The sequence below is a fragment of the Glandiceps talaboti genome, chromosome 7, assembly GCF_964340395.1.
Source record: "Glandiceps talaboti chromosome 7, keGlaTala1.1, whole genome shotgun sequence".
Lineage (NCBI taxonomy): Eukaryota > Metazoa > Hemichordata > Enteropneusta > Spengelidae > Glandiceps > Glandiceps talaboti.
The window spans coordinates 12,670,505-12,688,609 of record NC_135555.1 but is presented as its reverse complement, the minus strand read 5'-3'; the positions used below and the strand labels follow the sequence as shown (position 1 = coordinate 12,688,609).

Genomic DNA, 18,105 nt, shown 5'->3' with positions numbered 1-18,105 from the left:
CCCCAATGCAATCAATTTTGAACCTGTTAATGTACTTCTTATAGATAAAAAAAACTATCATGTTACTGTATATAATGTCTAGTTATTGATATGTTAACAATTTTCAGTGAATATATTGCTGGTTGCTTTTATCGAAAAAAATTATACTCTTTTGCAGTTTTACTACCAAACCAGAGTGACTACAGAATTTCAGTTAGGCAATGCAACATTTTTTTTCAATGCCATAATATAATGTGGTTTGTTACAAATTAATAAAACAAAATACAGACACTGATAGCAGCCAAGCATATAAAAATGATACATTTTATCTCACGGTGAACACAAATCAACATCACTGTTGGATGAAACAAGGAAGATTCAAACACAAAATTGTTTTTGTGTGTTCACAGTGACATAAAATGTAGCATTTCATGTGTGTGTGTGTGTGTGTGTGTGTGTGTGTGTGTGTGTGTGTGTGTGTGTGTGTGTGTGTGTGTGTGTGTGTGTGTGCTATCAGTGCCTGATTTTGTTTGCGTAATTCGTAACAAAAAATGTGGGAGTAGTGAAAAACATTATGCCAATATTTATAGTCTTGCTGGTTTGGTAGTAAACATGCACTTCCATAGAATATGATGTCAGTGATAAATTGTGTTTGTAGGACCTGTGTATAGAGAATATGTCTCGAAGAAGTAGTAAACTGTCAGCTCCAGCAGAAACTCCTAAGACTCTGGTGAGTGACACCTACATGTGTAATTCAATTGGCAGTGATGTGACAAATGCATGTAATCTGAGGAAACTTTGACTTGAATACAGGGTCAGATATGTTTGGTCAGTGTGACTCCATTCAATCTCAGTCAAGTGGTGCAGAAATACGAGATTAAGAGTCCAAATCGAAATTGATTTGCTATATTGTAACATGATAGAGTGCAGATGGATGACAAAAGGAAACTTGTAAGCAACCATGAACATGTCCCATTATCACATTCATGGAATCAAGATTTATCACTACCCGGTAGTTAATTTGTACTAACTATGAATTAGAAGTAGTGGTATTTGTCATTATGAATTCATATTATTTTGAATTGTATGTCCAACTTAAAATGATACCATTGCCATTATTTGTTATTCTATTAAAATCTTTCCTCTATTCTCATCATATAGATCAGAGGTTTTCTTCAAAATGCAGAAACAGTGAAGTTACCTCCTAAAAGTAAGAGGGTAACCAGGCTTTCATCTCCTCAACCAAAACCAGTGGATCAACCCTCGGCTAAAAAGATACCTCTGCAAAGACGACTTACTAGAAGTGCAAGCAAGAAGATACCACAGTCCATTTTGACAGAAGACACTAGTAGACCAACACCAAAGACTTTAATAAAAGGTTTTTTACAACATGGTAAGTCTTAAGAATCTTAAAACTGTGGTACTCTCTATTTTGAGGTAAAAATAAAACGTCACTGTACTACAACTAGCGACAGGCAAGCAGTAACAAGCAGAATTTGTTACAAACAGGGAAAGTAAGTGAATTGGCTCATAACATTTTAGTGCAAAGGTATGTCTGAACTACAGAATATTATGTTTCATAGTTTGATAGGAAGTTTTATGGCCTCATATGTATATGAAATACTTGGGGACTTTAACTTTGTTTGTGAATGTGAGCTACCAGTATTATGTAAAGATGCCATCCAAGTCCTCTTATCAAATGATGGAATGTAATGCATATCAAACTCCAACTTGCTATGCCAAGTGTTACTAAACCCAATCCTCTGTTTACTTTCCCTGTTTGTTACAAGATTATTGTTAATATTTGCCTGTTATTGGTACTATGTGTATTAAAGCCAAGCCCTTTTCTCATTTGATGTTTCGGAATATCATTAGGTGCACTAATTGACGTTTTACTGTGATTTCAAGTAGAGAGAAAATCTGTGCTTTCACAGTTTACATGGCATGGACAAGTATGTCCCCAAAATTTGCTATAAAAATATTTCAAACATATTAAACTTGAATTTGGTTGTTGTATGGTTATGTTCCGGTTTGGACTTTGATTTTTAACCTGACTTTAAGTGTGTCATTTTTTTTTGTTCTCAGCACCACCAGGAACACCTGCGGTGTACATACCAAGAAAACGAAAGGCATCTCCAAAGTTACCAGATGTACAACTTGCGAAAGATGTTCCACAGATGGATACTGTCAGGTACTGTTAATCTTTATGGCCTGGATATGGGTTTTGCAGACTGAGGTTGTATGGCAGAAGGGCCCGACTTTAGGAGGGTCCTTATGCAGTACTACCGAGTTTTGTCATATACAACATGTAGTTGCATGAAAACATAATTTGAATGACACAATCACATAAATTGGCACTGAAATATTATTTTATTCTCAGAAACGTAACAATAGTGAAGAAATTAACAAAGCCAAACCACTGAGCGAATGGATATCGATGAGAGTGCCACTTGCCATATTTGGGCAAAGTGTGCCGGGCTGTGATACAGAAAATTATTGCCCCGGTTCAATGTGCGTGCTCTCCATTGCATTGCATTGGAATAGATTCTGTGTATATGATAATAGTTATTGTTTATATGTACTATACCCTGTGATGTATCAGGGATCGGTTCAGTATTCCCTGATAAAGTGAAAGCCCTTGATGTTTTACATGTATGTTAATAGAAATATTGCACAAAATTAGTGAGTATCATGCCCCTAATTGGTGTGACAGGGCTCAGCAATGTTTTTTTTAGAGTTTGCTGTAAAGAGTTAGCTATGAAATGGTGACATTTATTTCACCATTCCATACCTTACCGAGTGTCATTTTCATGGCAACATGGCAGATAACAGGAGTCAGCAAGATTTGTTGACACTTCATGAATAAAATACAACTCTGTTACTCATAACACTCAAGTAAAACATTTACTTGATTTTCCATAATATTTAAATGCATCCATATCAATGGTAAAGGTATACTATTTCAATTATAGCCCAGTATGGGGTGTCTCCCAGTGTAATAAAATCTGTAAACAATCTTAGCAGTGCAAAGGAAGTAAACAGTCAATTGCTAAAATGTAAAACATTGTCTAGATCTAGATTGAGAGCTAAATATAGTCACATGACATCCTTCACTGTAATCAGTTGGCTGTTCATTACCAGAAAATACTGTTTATAACATGACTACTGGTATGTTGGTAAGGCCACAAACCAGGTTTATGATATGAAAGCAATAGGGAACTTGCAATCCAGACTGAGCATGCTCAGACGCAAAGGACTATGGGATTATCTGTGGTTATCGTAATACATGTACCTAATCTGGAGCTACTGATAAAATAAACCTCCCACAATGGTCAGGGTAACTATGAATTGATTATTTGTGGTTACAAACAATGTATCAACATTGTTTACAATACTAATCAATTAGTATTTATCGTCACATTTCCCATAATGCAACATTCAACATGGCAGGTTTGCAAGTTCCCTATTGAAAGCATATACTTTTACATTTGATACAAACACCCATAAATGAGTGATGCATACAAAAGTGCTTTACTTCAATGTTAGGGGTTGTAGAAATTCATAAAACATTTAAATCTCGCCATCAATATGTTTGCTATTGTAACAAGTCTAGCAGTGTCATGCAAAACAGCCGTTCAATGTTTTCATATTATTTCATGCAGAGAAACTGTCAATTCTGATCAAGATAATGACTCTTTTGACACAAGAGAACCCCCTAAGTTCAAGCGACGAAAAGAACAGAGAATGTCTGTGGGAACATTTGGGAAAGTTGTCCAAGAAAAGATGATAGATGACGAGGATGATGACGACACACAAGTTGATGTGACAGCAGCCAGTGGTGTGAAAACTAGAACACAGAATGCAATCAGGTGAATATCAACTGAATATTAAAGTTATTGTTCCCCCCAAAAATGTCTTCACTCAGCCAAGGAAAGTATGAGTGACCTAACAGGCCTTGTCGTTCCATCCAAGACCAGTAGTGACAAAATACTTAATGATATGTCATAAGTATGTTTAGGCTGAATGATGAAAACATTGGAGGGTAATGTAATTATAACTTCATAAATGCAATATTGCGAAACATGAATAAGTGCAAAGGAGCAAACAGACAATGGGTGGTCTGCCTTTCCTTGATTAGGTTGCCAGGGCATTAAATGCTGTTAAAATACATTATTTTCACATAACCATTATTGATTGGCTTAGATTGTATCACATGGTATAGACTATTGACCCATACATAGTGACCTCAATTTGCATACAGCGGGTGATATTCCTTTTCTATTTTCTCTAGAGCACTATTATAGCACAGGAATTCTATCTACCCATGATTTACTTTGACTCTAGAAAGAATACTTTCCAGAGAATGTGATGTGTTATAAATCACTTATTACCTTGCCTTATTTGGGCACTAGTAGATGTCTTGTTACCTCTCATGCTGTTATGTAGCAACTAATTTCCCTCAGCTTTCTGCCTCAGTTAATTCTGCATAACAACCTTTGTGGTAATGGATGTCTACTAGTGCCTGCATTACCAGGCAATAAATGTATAATTACTGTATATCATCTCTAAATTTTAGTACAACTTCCACAATGTCTGTCAGTGTTGTAGTACTGTAAATGTGGAGACACATTTTAAAACTAATGTTACTTATCTAGGTAAATATTTTAAACATTAATCTCTTAGAACTGTGAATTATTCATGCAGGCATTCACCTCCTGGGTATTATGAACTGGATGATTCTGCAGGGCCAGATCACCTTCCAAAGTTTACACGTAGAAGAAAGGACAGAATGTCTGTAGGTACATTTGGTCGTATAGTGAAAGAGACTATCACACATGATGTATCAGATAGTGATGAAGTTGCTCCAACACCAGCAGACAGTGATAACGATGGGGTAGTCCCTGAGACACAAGAAGACACCGATGTTCAGGGTGAAGTGGCTGAGACATCAGAAGACACCGATGTTCAGGGTGAAGTGGCTGAGACATCAGCAGACACCGATGTTCAGGGTGAAGTGGCTGAGACATCAGCAGACACCGATGTTCAGGGTGAAGTGGATGAGACATCAGCAGACACCGATGTTCAGGGTGAAGTGGCTGAGACATCAGAAGACACCGATGTTCAGGGTGAAGTGGATGAGACATCAGAAGACACCGATGTTCAGGGTGAAGTGGCTGAGACATCAGCAGACACCGATGTTCAGGGTGAAGTGGCTGAGACATCAGCAGACACCGATGTTCAGGGTGAAGTGGCTGAGACATCAGCAGACACCGATGTTCAGGGTGAAGTGGCTGAGACATCAGCAGACACCGATGTTCAGGGTGAAGTGGCTGAGACTCCAGAAGACACTGACATTCATGATGACAATATTCCTTCACAAGTAGACACTGACGGTCATCATGATTCCACTCTTTCAAAAGCAGACATTGACATTCATGACGATGACGTTGCAGATATGCCAGCAGACACTGACAGTCATAGTGGAGATGATGCAGATATGCCAGCAGACACTGACAGTCATAGTGGAGATGACGCAGATATGCCAGCAGACACTGACATTCATAGTGGAGATGATGCAGATATGCCAGCAGACACTGACAGTCATAGTGGAGATGCAGATATGCCAGCAGACACTGAAATTCATGGTGAACCCATTCCATCTGTTGATGATGCTGAGAAAGCTGAATATATCAATGACAACAACATAGAGAAAGGTGTTGATGAAAATGATGATGATGAGGAGGAGGAAGAGGAGGAGGAGGAGGAGGCGGTGATGGAAGAGTTGATTGAGGAAGACAGTGATGAGGAGGTAAGACTTGTTACATGTACCTACAATAGCATTTCACCTAGTGCTAGAGTGTCAAAATAGAGCAAGGAGGCCTCACCTATAGTAAAGCATATAGTAAAGCATATATAGACTATAAAACAGGGTTCGCACGGTCCTGGAAAACCCTGGAATTTCAAACCCTCCCTGGAAAACCCTGGAAAACCCTGGAAAAATGCGCCCTACCCCTGGAAAACCCTGGAAAATGATCATGGTCAATCGATCGATTAATATTGACGATCGTCATGTCCGTGCTCGAGCCACCCATTCATATGATTCTGAATCTCGTAAATGTGAAATCGCGAAAATATTTTCAAAGTCTTTCGCCACGCTGGGTGATGAATCAAAATTCACGCCGATTGAACCCAGACAGTCAAGCGATCGTTCCACGAGACACTTTGCCCCACAGACCGTGCGTATTAGTTGAATGGGCGCCGCAGTGTTTCTTTCGATCTAGCATATATTGCTACTCCGTACATCTCCCAGTCGTCATTTCAGGGACATGATATTGTAACAGTCCCGGCCGGGGTAACATGTACAGTAGGTCTGTTAACAAGATTATCGTAACACTGTAGCGAGTATCAAAGCATCATCAACCTCGATTAGAAATTGTTACAAGTTCGGCGCACGAGTCGACTGATACGGTTGCCAGACAACTCGTCCCAAAACGAACTCGTCCCAAACGAACTCGTCCCATCGCCATTTCGTCCCACGACTAACTCGTCCCAAAACGAACTCGTCCCACCGTCATCTCGTCCCACCACTAATAATATTGTGTTTAGCTACGCGTTCAGAACACAAACGTGAACTGACGCAACTTTGGCAGATTCTGTCGAGAAGGCAACGTGACTTTTCATCTGTCGAAAGTTTTGCAATTACAAACACTTACTTTATAGTTATGTTTCCGAACTTTGATATGAAAAAATACGATGACAGAAATTTTGACGTATGATCTATGACGCCATTAGTCCTCTTCGCATACGGAGTTAGTCGTCCCTTTGATCCTCAAGTCAGCGTAGCGTAGACCCGTAAACCGTCGGCAAACAGGGATATGACGCTACATGCATTATGCTTATTTACAGTTAATTATGAACCACACAGGAATATTCTTTGAATGGGACGAGATGGCGGTGGGACGAGTTGGTTGTGGGACGAGTTAGCCCGGGAACAACTTTATTGGGACGAGTTAGTTTGGGACGAGATGGTTTTGGGACGAAATGACCGCCCACCGACTGATACTACAAGCTAGGGTTAGGGCCTAGGGAAGTGCAGTTGAATTTCCGGGTTGTGGAAGTACGGTTGTGACTTTTATTTTGTCGATAAATGGTATTTGTGTTACATGTTCTAAAAGAATAAACTACTGTTTTATGTTGTCGCCGGTACAGTAACATTCGTCAATGGTCAAGTTGAGTTGAAATCGCGATGTTCCGCAACTCGTGGCATCGGTACATAAACATCGAGACGCAAGCGATGAATGTATTCAGTTATTCATAGCTCGAAATTTCGTTACGTAAATGACGTTTTTATTCAAAATTTTGAAGAAAAAAATTATTTTAGGCGGCTTATAAATCTAGTTACATCAAACCAAACAATAATGAGGACAAACTTTAGTTTTTGATTTATTTTTGTGGATATGTCTGAATTAGACTGACGAATGCTGCGACTCAATCTTACACGATCAATGCACTAGCTTGACGAAACGGCTACTTAGGGACAGAGGTTTCTCCGTTAATCTTAGCGTGTAAACGTGGTTTTGAAACCAATATCTTGCATAGTGTCGATTGCCTTTAAAAATTTTTGTGACATATGGGAACTGTTGCTGATTTTTCTTGTCCACATCAGACAATTAGATGTCATTCAAAAAATATACTTTAGTGTCAACACCCCTGGAAAATGGCCAAAATCAATATGAATACCCCTGGAAAACTGACGAAAAACCCCTGGAAAGTCCTGGAATTTTGTTTTGCTTTGAGTGTACGAACCCTGTAAAAGCATGTGGAGTGGAAGTCACGTTTGACAAAGAAATAGAATGATCATTTTTTTTACGAAGCACCTAGGTGGTAAAAAGTATGTTAAGTACCAAAACTTTGTGTGTAATTCTACAACTTTGTTGAACTGCAGATAGCAAATATGTATGGTATACAAAGTGTATGTAATTTGATGGCGTTGTTGACCAACAGATCATAAGTTTGTATGGTGTACAAAGTTAACACTAAAAATAGATTTTTTTCAAGAAAAAGGTTTCATGACTTTCTTGAATTTTTTTTTACCAATTTACTGATAGATATGAACTTTATTCTTTTCTAGGAAGAAGAGGAAGTGGAAGTTGAAGTGAGACAAAAAAGGTAATGGAAACCTAATCTTTAGAAGACATTTTTATCTAATTTTCCTGTAGGTAATTTAATTCAATATTGAGTAGTGTCACCCTTTTCCTACTTCTTTGTCTTTTTGTTGCAGTCTTGTTTCTTGCTTGATCTGTTGTGTTTGCATCGTTTTTTTGCTTCTGAATTAAAATTGTTAAAATAAAAAGGAAGCCTAAGGCCAAAAAAAAAAAAAGAAATGTTTCTGGTCAGTGCGTCACATCGGACTTTTCTTTGTGTTTGTCCAGACCATACAGTCTGCAGATCCGTGGTGAAACACAAAAAATATCCCTCCCTACTTTAGTGAACACAACTGCAGAGTCAATTATCAACAAGCACACACGCTTGCTTTAAAGTACTAAATAAAAGGAACAGTAACTTCCTTAAATAGTAGACTGAGTGACAGGTTTGTTGAGAATTTTTAAAAGAAAAACCACGTCGTTGCACCACTTTAGACAAAATGTCCTGACCAGTAACAATTCTTTTCGTTTTTTGACCCAATCTAAAATATGCATTGACATACATTATGCTATAATACAATGTTTACCCAATATATAATGTTGGGTTTTTTTTAGCACAACTGAACTAAGGTTCAGCAAAGGCTCTTGTGCTATCATAGGTCTGTGCTAGAGGTAGTAATAGGGAACCTGCAAACCCGCCATGTTGAATGTTGCATCATGGGAAATGTGATTATAAATACTTAGTACTAACCAATAAGTATTACTAACAATATTGTTATATTGTTTGTAACCACAAATGATCAATTCATAGTCACCCTGACCATTGTGGGAGGTTTATTTTATTGGTAGCTCCAGATTAGGTAATACAATAACCTCAGATAATCCCATAGTCCTTTGTGTCTGAGCATGCTCAGTCTGGATTGCAAGTTCCCTATTGCATTAGCACTTTGTTTGAGTACAATATTTTGCATGCTATTGGCTATATCAGAAAATATTCATCATTGGTATCAATTTTTTTCTTGATTTCTAGTCAACAAGCAAGCAAAGTCTCTCTCCGAAGGAAAGTGCCAGCAATAAAAACAACCCTTCCAAGAAGTTTAACAAAAAATATATTTTCCTTTCACTCAAGACTCCGAGTCAATCCACAAGCAATGGAGTCGGTGTACAAAGGGTAAGTCCATTATTGTAATATTCCTATTATTATCGCTACATGCTGCAGTTTGCAAGTTGGGAACAGATTCTTTAAGATTTGATTATGAAGGTGCAGATAATATTTCCCATTGGCAATATGAGAGAAGAGCTTCTTCTCATGGTGAGTGGGATGAGGAAGGGTCACAGTTTTGAATGGTCACAGGTTGAGGGCGCTCAGTAGAACTAACTTGTAAATAATTAATAAGGTAGTAATAGTCAAGCTGGTTTATTAAAACCAGCAAAAGAAGTTAAAATTGGTTTAGAAAAAAACCCACAACACCAGCTTTTCAAATAATTACTTTATTAAATTGCACCTTGTAGGGAAAAGAAAAAAATACCAAAAAACAAATATATGCCAAAAAAAAAAGAGGTGGGGAAGTAAACGCAAACAAAAACAAAAAATTGTGAACAGATATGGCCAATTCCAAGCATAAACATGAGAAAGTGATCTAGGCAAGAAATTATTCCTCATCAGCAGACCATTGAATGTTTTTGTGGTGTTGGTTATGTTAATTTGCAAGTTACAATGTCAGAGTAAATGATAAACATAGCAATTATAAGTTTATTCATTTAGATAAGGGGTTTGGTACAAATGGAAGAAGATATAGGGTCTGTATTCAGTCTAGTCTCGGTTACCCAGCTTCACTGACTTCTGCCACCCCAAGCAATCTTCAATATCTCACATTACACTCTAGCTGACACTCGGACCAGATTTAAAACAAAAAAAATGTCCATTGTATAGTAGTCTCTTGGAAAGTATAAATTTCATATTCTTTGAATTTTTATTTTAAAAATGATATATGCACAAAATTGTAGTGCTCATCTCAACCATAAACAACCGATTACCGCAAACGATGCTCATATAATTGCTGATAAAATGGCATACATTCGCGAATTGCAAGTTGTATGTCTTCAGGATAGACTGTGACGTCAATATCATCTCCATCAGAAGGACAAGATGGGTGAAGACCATTACTAGATAAAACTCTACCATGCCACACTTCCAATGGAAATATCCATGCCATCTCTTCCTTAATCTTCTCTGGAATATCTTGTTTCCAAGTAAGCATGGATTCGTTGTAGGGAATACCAACAGATTTGCAGTATTTCTTCATCACCATAGCTGGATTACGCTGTAAATCGTCAGCATCCACGATAACAGGGTCGCATTCTATTTTCTCCTTCACAAGGTAGTTATACAGATAGGACAACTCTTTTATTCCCATCAAGTCTGCACGGAATTCGTCATAGTAAGGATATCCCATCTTCTTGATTTTTTGACAACCCTTGTCATAAGACAATATAATCTTTGCTGGATGGCGTATGAGAAATGAATGACGAAATCCCACGGGGAGTTTATCTACATGATCAATTACATATAGAGGTATATCTTTGACGAATACTATCTTTTTACCGGGGAATGCATCTTCTAGGTTTGTTTTCGTTTGCTGGTACGAAACTTCTGGATTAGCTGGAAAAGTAGTATATCCTCTAAATCTCTCCTCCATGGGTCCAAAGTGTGCAGCCCTGACGTAAGGCTCAACGAAAGCCTTTACATCAGGCAAATTTAACACACATCTTTCAAAAGCAGTACTCAAACTTCTAGGAGCAGACCACAGGAAGACTTTCGCTGGTGATGATGATGCCGTGGTACTTGTTTCCATCGCTACTGGAGTCTGATTACAAAAATGTAGATGTTGTCATGAAATATCCTGAAATACAGACAGCAAATACATACAAGATTGTATAAAACACCATACATACAATGTGTCTGGACTTAAATAACTTCACTGTCAACAAAGCAAGATAAAAAAAAGCGTTGCTGTTTGACTGGTATTAGCCCCAAATGTGCAATGCCCAAATTGGAATAAGGGAATGACCCATCCCTGTCAGTCTTTCCATCTATCTATTATTCTATAGACAGCCATATCTCAGACACCCATGATTCAATTTGAGCCAAACCTGGCACATATAACAACACTATATGTTATATGTGCATGCAACCTTAACCTTTATGGCAAAATGGGGGAAATGACAAAGGCTTGTTCTAAATAATTATCATGTATTTTGTGTTCCGTTTTACACCTCTCATTCCGACTTAACTGTATAAATAAATTTTGAATGTAATTGATTAACAACTTTATCAAAATTCAAATCATCTATATGTCCATATTTGAAATATTGGTAAAATCAACACAAATTGAGTAGTTATATTTTGCGACCAATTGAAATACTGTGCTTCTCTCCGAGTGGAATATTCCAAACCCAGAAAGTGGAAAACCTGGAATGTTATAATGAATAAATAAAATTAATACATGTCATTATTTTCATTAGACTGTAAGATATGTCATGTCTTTCTGCCCTCACCATCCTCCTCTCACCCAGTGGTTGACTGATGTGTGAGAGCACCCTGTCACAGTGTACCCTACAGACTAGATTTTCATCAGATTTTAGCAGTGTCACTTTTAGGTGGGTGTGCAGTAACTGCACGTGACATAGTGAATAATAAGTGACACCCTCCCCACCCCCCCATTACATTCAACAAAGAAGTCATCCAAACATTTTTACGTTTAATCAAGGGGTATGAATTTTTTGGAATATTTTATTCCTTATATCTTATTAACAGACTGATTAATTACTTTGACTGAATGTAGGTCAGGTAGGATAATATTTTGTGCTAAGCCATCATATATGATGAAGACAAAACTGTTAACTTATAGTGGCAAAGCTCTAATGTAATTGGTCAGGTAAGTCTGATGTCAAAGATATATTTTACAAGTGGGGTACAAGGCCCTGCTTGATATGAGGTTGAATCAGAAAAAGTGTCAGTTTAGAATAGTGTATTGTTGTTGCTAGTACAGCACTTTTTTAGCTCCGCTGTCAGCGAAAGCTGAAAGCGTAGCTTTAGGTATAGGTGGGTATTGAGGTACAGAGAGTAGAGTGAATCATAGGTGTCCGTCAAACTTTTATATTTTTACTATCTACTCCGGAAGTGACAGTCGGAATTCTTCGATATTTGGTGTGCATGTTCCCTGGGGGGAGGCTATTCAGATTTGTTCATGCCAAGTTGATCTGTGCCATTTTCAATTTTTTATGATTTTTTTTCATAAAATGTCATTTTCATCAACTCCTTGAAAACCTCTTATTAGATTGCTTTGATATCTGGCGTGTTGATGCGCAGGGGGTAGCTTACTCAGATTTGTTAATTTCAAGTCAGCACATCCTCATTTTTATTTTTTATGATTTTTTTTTTGTAATTTGAAAAAAAAATGAATATGTTAATGAGCATAATGACCGACGCCATATTGGAAATCAGTCGACGAGACTTTAAGTAAACTGCCACTTTTCAAAAGACACTATTGACGTCAAACAAACGATGTAATATGTGCTATAGTCATAATTCTACGCATTGGGCGCCCAAATGACAAGCGTTTGTTCGAAACAGGGTTGTAAACTTCAAATCAGTCCGCAACATCCTCATTTGCATACTCTATCCTGATTCGACCAGAAGCTGAAGGTGACCTCATTTGACCGAGCGATTTTCCACAGCAAGCATCTTGAGTATCAACACAGGACGTTCTTGGTACTCACTAAAATCACACTTCAGACCCACTATAAAAGTGTGATGTTTTCAGATAACATGTAACTTGTGGTTAATTCTATATTGTCGTGCAATTTGGAATGACAGTGAACCAGAATTCAGACAACTTGCGTAAGGAAGGGCATGCCAGACATGCGGTTGAAGTTATGGCCGACAGTTCACATGTAAAGTTAAACGACATGAACGTGTCTTGCCTTTCCAAAATGCAAATATTTGGCAAGTAAAAATAATTAAAATAATTACAACTTTAATTTGGCTTTAGACTTTGCATTATGTTTTGCGTATCTTTCCCCGTTTTACATGTAAATCCGAAAAGGTTCTCTCTCATCATGTCATCAGTGTCAGTGATCATACCGCGCGGGGCTGCTTTGAGTACGAGCGAAGTGAGGCATGTTGAGGTATTTTGTTGAGAATTATAAATATTGCGAAATGTCAAGTACAAGGTTTAAATACAATGGAATGATGAAAAAAATGGCAGAGTCTGCTGACAGGCGCCGGTCACAAGAAACACTGTGAATTAAAATATCAGACGATGTATGTGTTAATCGCCGACAATCCACCCGTATGCACGAGGGACTAACCCGGAAGCAAGTCGTTGTCAGCCATACGTTACAGTGGTAACATCGTCCGAGAAATCGCTGCGTTCAGAGTGTCATTATTCACAGAATTGTTGTTTTCGAGTGAAAACCCGTCTTGAATTGTATAACTCTAACAAATGAAGACATGTCAAGTTATATTTTGAAAGTTGTATCGCTAGTTTGAGACGATTTTCTCACGTACTATAGTACTATCGAGGCTTACTTGGAAGTAGTAGGACCTTACTCCAGTTCATCGGGAAGTTTAGCCAGTCCGATAATTCTTTCTGGTTTAGTTTACAACACTTTTGATCAATCACGCAGATTTTGTTGTTGTGATGAAAAGAAATAAAAAAAAAGATCATTTCAACCATTTCGTTGTGTTTTCTTTGTGAAAGGTAACCGAACATGAACGAGTGTTACCACTGTAACGTATGGCTGAGAATGACTCTCTTCCGGGTACTTAACTTGAGATTGTCGCCGTACGGAAACTAAGATGGCGATTAATACATTTCTTCCCTATATATATCTACCACAACTAGTACAAGTTGAATGTTGTTGACTTTGTAAATTTGTTAGAAAATTGAAATTCAAATTGCCTCAAAATTATTTTAGATCCCTAGTTTATTTCATTCATCATTAAAATTTTCCAGGGTTACAGCTGTAAGACACTGGAATTATTTATAGCCAACCTCAAAATCCTCTTTTTTTCTTTTTCTTGTGTGCATTTCCCAGTCATTTTTTTCTGAGATTTTGTGCAATTTTTCATAACAGTAGATTTTTGTTATAAAATGGTGACTATGGTATAAAAGTACAATACATTACCAACTTCTGTGTAAAATGTGTTTTATAGTGAGACATCATATGAAACCACTAACCACTTTATTGCATCACTAAAACAAAACTGCATAGTGAAGACCTGAACCACTTCTACATGTCACCAAAATAAAAAATAAAATTAAAAAAAAAACAGCGGAGCTATTCTGACCGATAGGTCGCTTGTTTTGAGTAGCCTAGGTAGGTTTATTCTGCAGCAGGTTGGGGGGTTGGTTACTGGGGTAACTTGAATCTTATCGATGATCTACCATGTATTCCTTTAGAGAGAGACTAGAAATGCATGTATCGTGTACATTTGTGTGTGTGTGTGTGCGCGTACGTGTGTGGTGTTGCATGCATGCATGTGAGTGCGTGCGTGTGTGTGCAACAACCATGTGTGCATTTATGTGTGGTGTGTGTGTGTGTGTGTGTGTGTGTGTGTGTGTGTGTGTGTGTGTGTGTGTGTGTGTGTGTGTGTGTGTGTGTGTGTGTGAGAAATGGTATTCACCGTATTGTGTAGAATTCTTAATTTGATTCTTAATTCTCTCTGTACAAATGACCAGGGTTATGGAGCTAGACTTGAACTTTTGTGTTACAAATTGTTTAAGCCATGTTTGATGAGATCACAAAAGATACAGGTGTACTTATGTTCCAGTAAATTAAGTTTTTGTTTGCATGCCTCAATTATAATCTAACACTAACAGTGCCACTTACGCTCTGTAAAGACTTTATTCTTTGCCAAGCAACATCTTTATTTCCTAGACAGGGTCACACGTGTGATTGTACAACTGCTTGCTGTAACATATTACCATGAGGTAGAAACTTTCCTACTATAATATATGATTTCGCTGGAAGTCTGGCATCACACTTCAAGCATTTGTAGAGTTGTTGTAAAGATTCAGTCCTAGTAGGAGTATTTTCACCTAAACCCTTGCAGTAAATAAGGTGGGAAAAAATTGTTTGTTTCCGATAACATGGCCTTAGAAAATAGGGTAGGTAGCTCAGGATTTTACTCTATTTTATTTTATTTTTTTATTTTTGAAACATTACCCTGACCCAAAAACAAACAAAATGGCGGTCAGAGTACCCCTTCTGTGACAGTTTGATAAAATATGTACAGACATCACTAGAGAAAGAAAATAAAGGTGAAGAAGACAATTTTTTTACAGTAAAATCTTTTTGTTTGAAATGTTTTTAAAATGTTTAGGATGTCGGAGGCTTAAACTAGTGTCGGTCGGGTTATCAGAAACACAATTTTTTTTATTTGGCCTAATATAAACATAAATCATTTTTGTAAAACGTGGCTGTTGTTACTCCATACTTAAATTTGAAACTTTCCGTGTTTTCCTCTTTCCAGCTTTCAGTATTTCTCTGAATTGTAATGTTTTGAGTCATTTTCTGCCAACAAAGTTTGTCAGTCCATTCACTACATGCATTTCCACTGTACTGATCAGTGTTGTCTATTGCTCATTGTACTCTTTGAGATTTATTAGACAGGTATTACTAAATTTCATTGACGAAGTTAGCAATGTACAAGGCTTGAGTTTTGTTACCAAAAGTGAAAAGGTATTCATAAAGTGAAGATACGAATTTCATCAGTCTTGACTTTCTCTAGTAATAGTATAGTATTTTACTTTATCGACTTACGCTTCCTCGAAATCTTGTTGACCCAACGGGGACACGGTGGCTTGATTATGGTTTCTGTGATTGGGAAGGCAGGACAAAGTCCTTCTGGGCAAAGTCTGTCTTACAAGATTGTACAAATAATGTAATCTTATCTGTTGGTCAAACATTGCAAACTATCTTTCATTGGCAAAAGATATGGCCAGTTCCTTATTGACTACTGTCATGTCAAGCACTGGACTATTTCATGGTACAAATCACATTATCGGATGGGTTAGTTACAATTCAAATATCACAATGTGTTGATAACTTATTGTGGCCTGTCGATGTTGTCAACTTACAGTGTTACACAAGCACAAGTGGTTGTCTTTCATTGTACACAACGTCTTCACAACTGGTGCACATAATGCAATTTTTCTTTCATCACATAATTTGTAGCCATTATTTTGCTTCTAGAACAAGACTTTCTGTTAAACTTTCCAACTGTTCCGAGCATGTAAAACACTATAAATTGTGTTAGTAGTTACAAATGTTGTGATTACTAGATGTTGAGAGAAGAAGAACGGTGTTGATTATCTAGAAACAATATTCCACTATTTTGGCAGATTGGTCAGAAATTTGATGATAGTGTATTGCCAGGGATGTCTTACATGTAAAGGAGTAGTATTCAAGACAAGATGACCCAAATATAAGCAAATGTTGTTGATATGTAGTTACCTGTCTTAAAATTTTATTTTTGGTCTGAAGAGTTAACTTTCAAACTGCTAGGGAAGTTGGTCTAAAATTTGGTTTGGATATTTGTAGGTGTATTTTCCAAGAAATGACCAATTAATTAGGCTGATATACCCATAAGACCTACAATTTGATTTTTGGGTGGAAAGTATAAAGCCGATTTGTTTGATATTTGGTTGGGATGTTCCTAGGAGTGTCTAGATGATAAATTGTTTAAGGCAAGGTGATCTGATCAATGTTATAAAGCTAGAGATGAAAATGATTTGGTCAAAGATTGCAAAGCGAGTACGTTACTACTGAATAAATCAACCGGTAAATATAAGTGCCACTATTTTTTTCTATTTCATTTCAGTTCGGAAAGATTCCTGAGAAGAATGTATTCTAGTGTGAGTGCTTACAGCAAACATGCTGGCAGAAAGATAGTTACTCAAGCTGACTTTGAGTTGCTGATGAGAAGGTATTATATACTTTTCTGAACAAAGTTAACTTAGAGGGAAGGATCCATCATTGTGGGTACACTATAACAGCAGTATGGATCACCAACAACGATGAGTGATAATCAGAAAGTAATAGTTTGGAAATGAGAGTTAGATACTCTATAAACAGTCATCAAGTTGCTAGTAAATAACTTCATTTATTTCTCCTTGTAGGCAACGAATTGTTACAGACAACCAGAGTTTGGATAGTTTGATTCAAAGGCATCTTCCATTGGAATACAGGCAACAACTTATTCCAATAGCTAGGTCTGGAAATGTACTGGAACCAAAACCAAAATAACCCATTGGAATTAAGGAAACACTTTATTCCAATAGCTAGGTCTGGAAATGTACTGGAACCAAAACCAAAATAACCAAATGGAATGCAGGCAACAACTTATTCCAATAGCTAGGTCTGGAAATGTACTGGAACCAAAGCCAAAATAACACACTGGAATACTGGCAACAATATATACTGGCATAGGTAGATCTGGAAAGGTACTGGAACCACTGCCAAAATATACCACGGGTATATAGTCTTCAATATTCTGGAACCACTGCCAAAATAAACCACTGGAATACAGGCAACAGCCTCATCCCACAGCTAGGTCTGGAAATGTACTGGAACCAATTTGAAGCCAAAATAAGTTAACCAGTTGAAATACAGACTAATTCCCATCAGTAGATCTGGAATACAGACAACTTAATCCCATTGTTAGGTCAAGAAATATACAGGAACAGCCACCACAATTACTTCCTGGCTTCACTCATGACATAATATTGGGATGCAATCAGATACTGAGCTGCTTTGAGAGAAGTTAATGTTGATATTAAATCATTTATTAGATCAACACAGTTGTAACATCTTCACACTATTTTTCTTGACCCAGATTTCAAAATCGTTTGATTTTCAAAGTGAGTGATGTTTTATATTTAGTGTTGGTCGAATCACTTTCATTGCTTCCAGA

At 37.3% G+C, this 18,105-nt stretch overlaps 1 protein-coding gene across 1 annotated transcript; it reads left to right on the top strand.

Moving 5' to 3' along the window:
- Positions 1-655: 655 nt before the first annotated feature.
- On the top strand, positions 656-17,438 carry LOC144437954 (uncharacterized). Its single transcript, XM_078126988.1, has 9 exons — positions 656-709; positions 1,141-1,372; positions 2,065-2,170; positions 3,642-3,848; positions 4,684-5,695; positions 8,111-8,148; positions 9,154-9,294; positions 17,014-17,118; positions 17,312-17,438. The coding sequence occupies exons 1-9, from the start codon at positions 656-658 to the stop codon at positions 17,436-17,438; spliced, it is 2,022 nt and encodes a 673-aa protein (XP_077983114.1).
- The last annotated feature ends 667 nt before the right edge of the window (positions 17,439-18,105 follow it).

Coding starts and splice junctions, on each gene's coding strand:
- LOC144437954 (XM_078126988.1), top strand. CDS start 656: ATGTCTCGAAGAAGTAGTAAACTGTCAGCTCCAGCAGAAACTCCTAAG. Junction 2,171..3,641: donor CCACAGATGGATACTGTCAG/GTACTGTTAATC, acceptor TATTTCATGCAG/AGAAACTGTCAATTCTGATC. Junction 8,149..9,153: donor GTTGAAGTGAGACAAAAAAG/GTAATGGAAACC, acceptor CTTGATTTCTAG/TCAACAAGCAAGCAAAGTCT.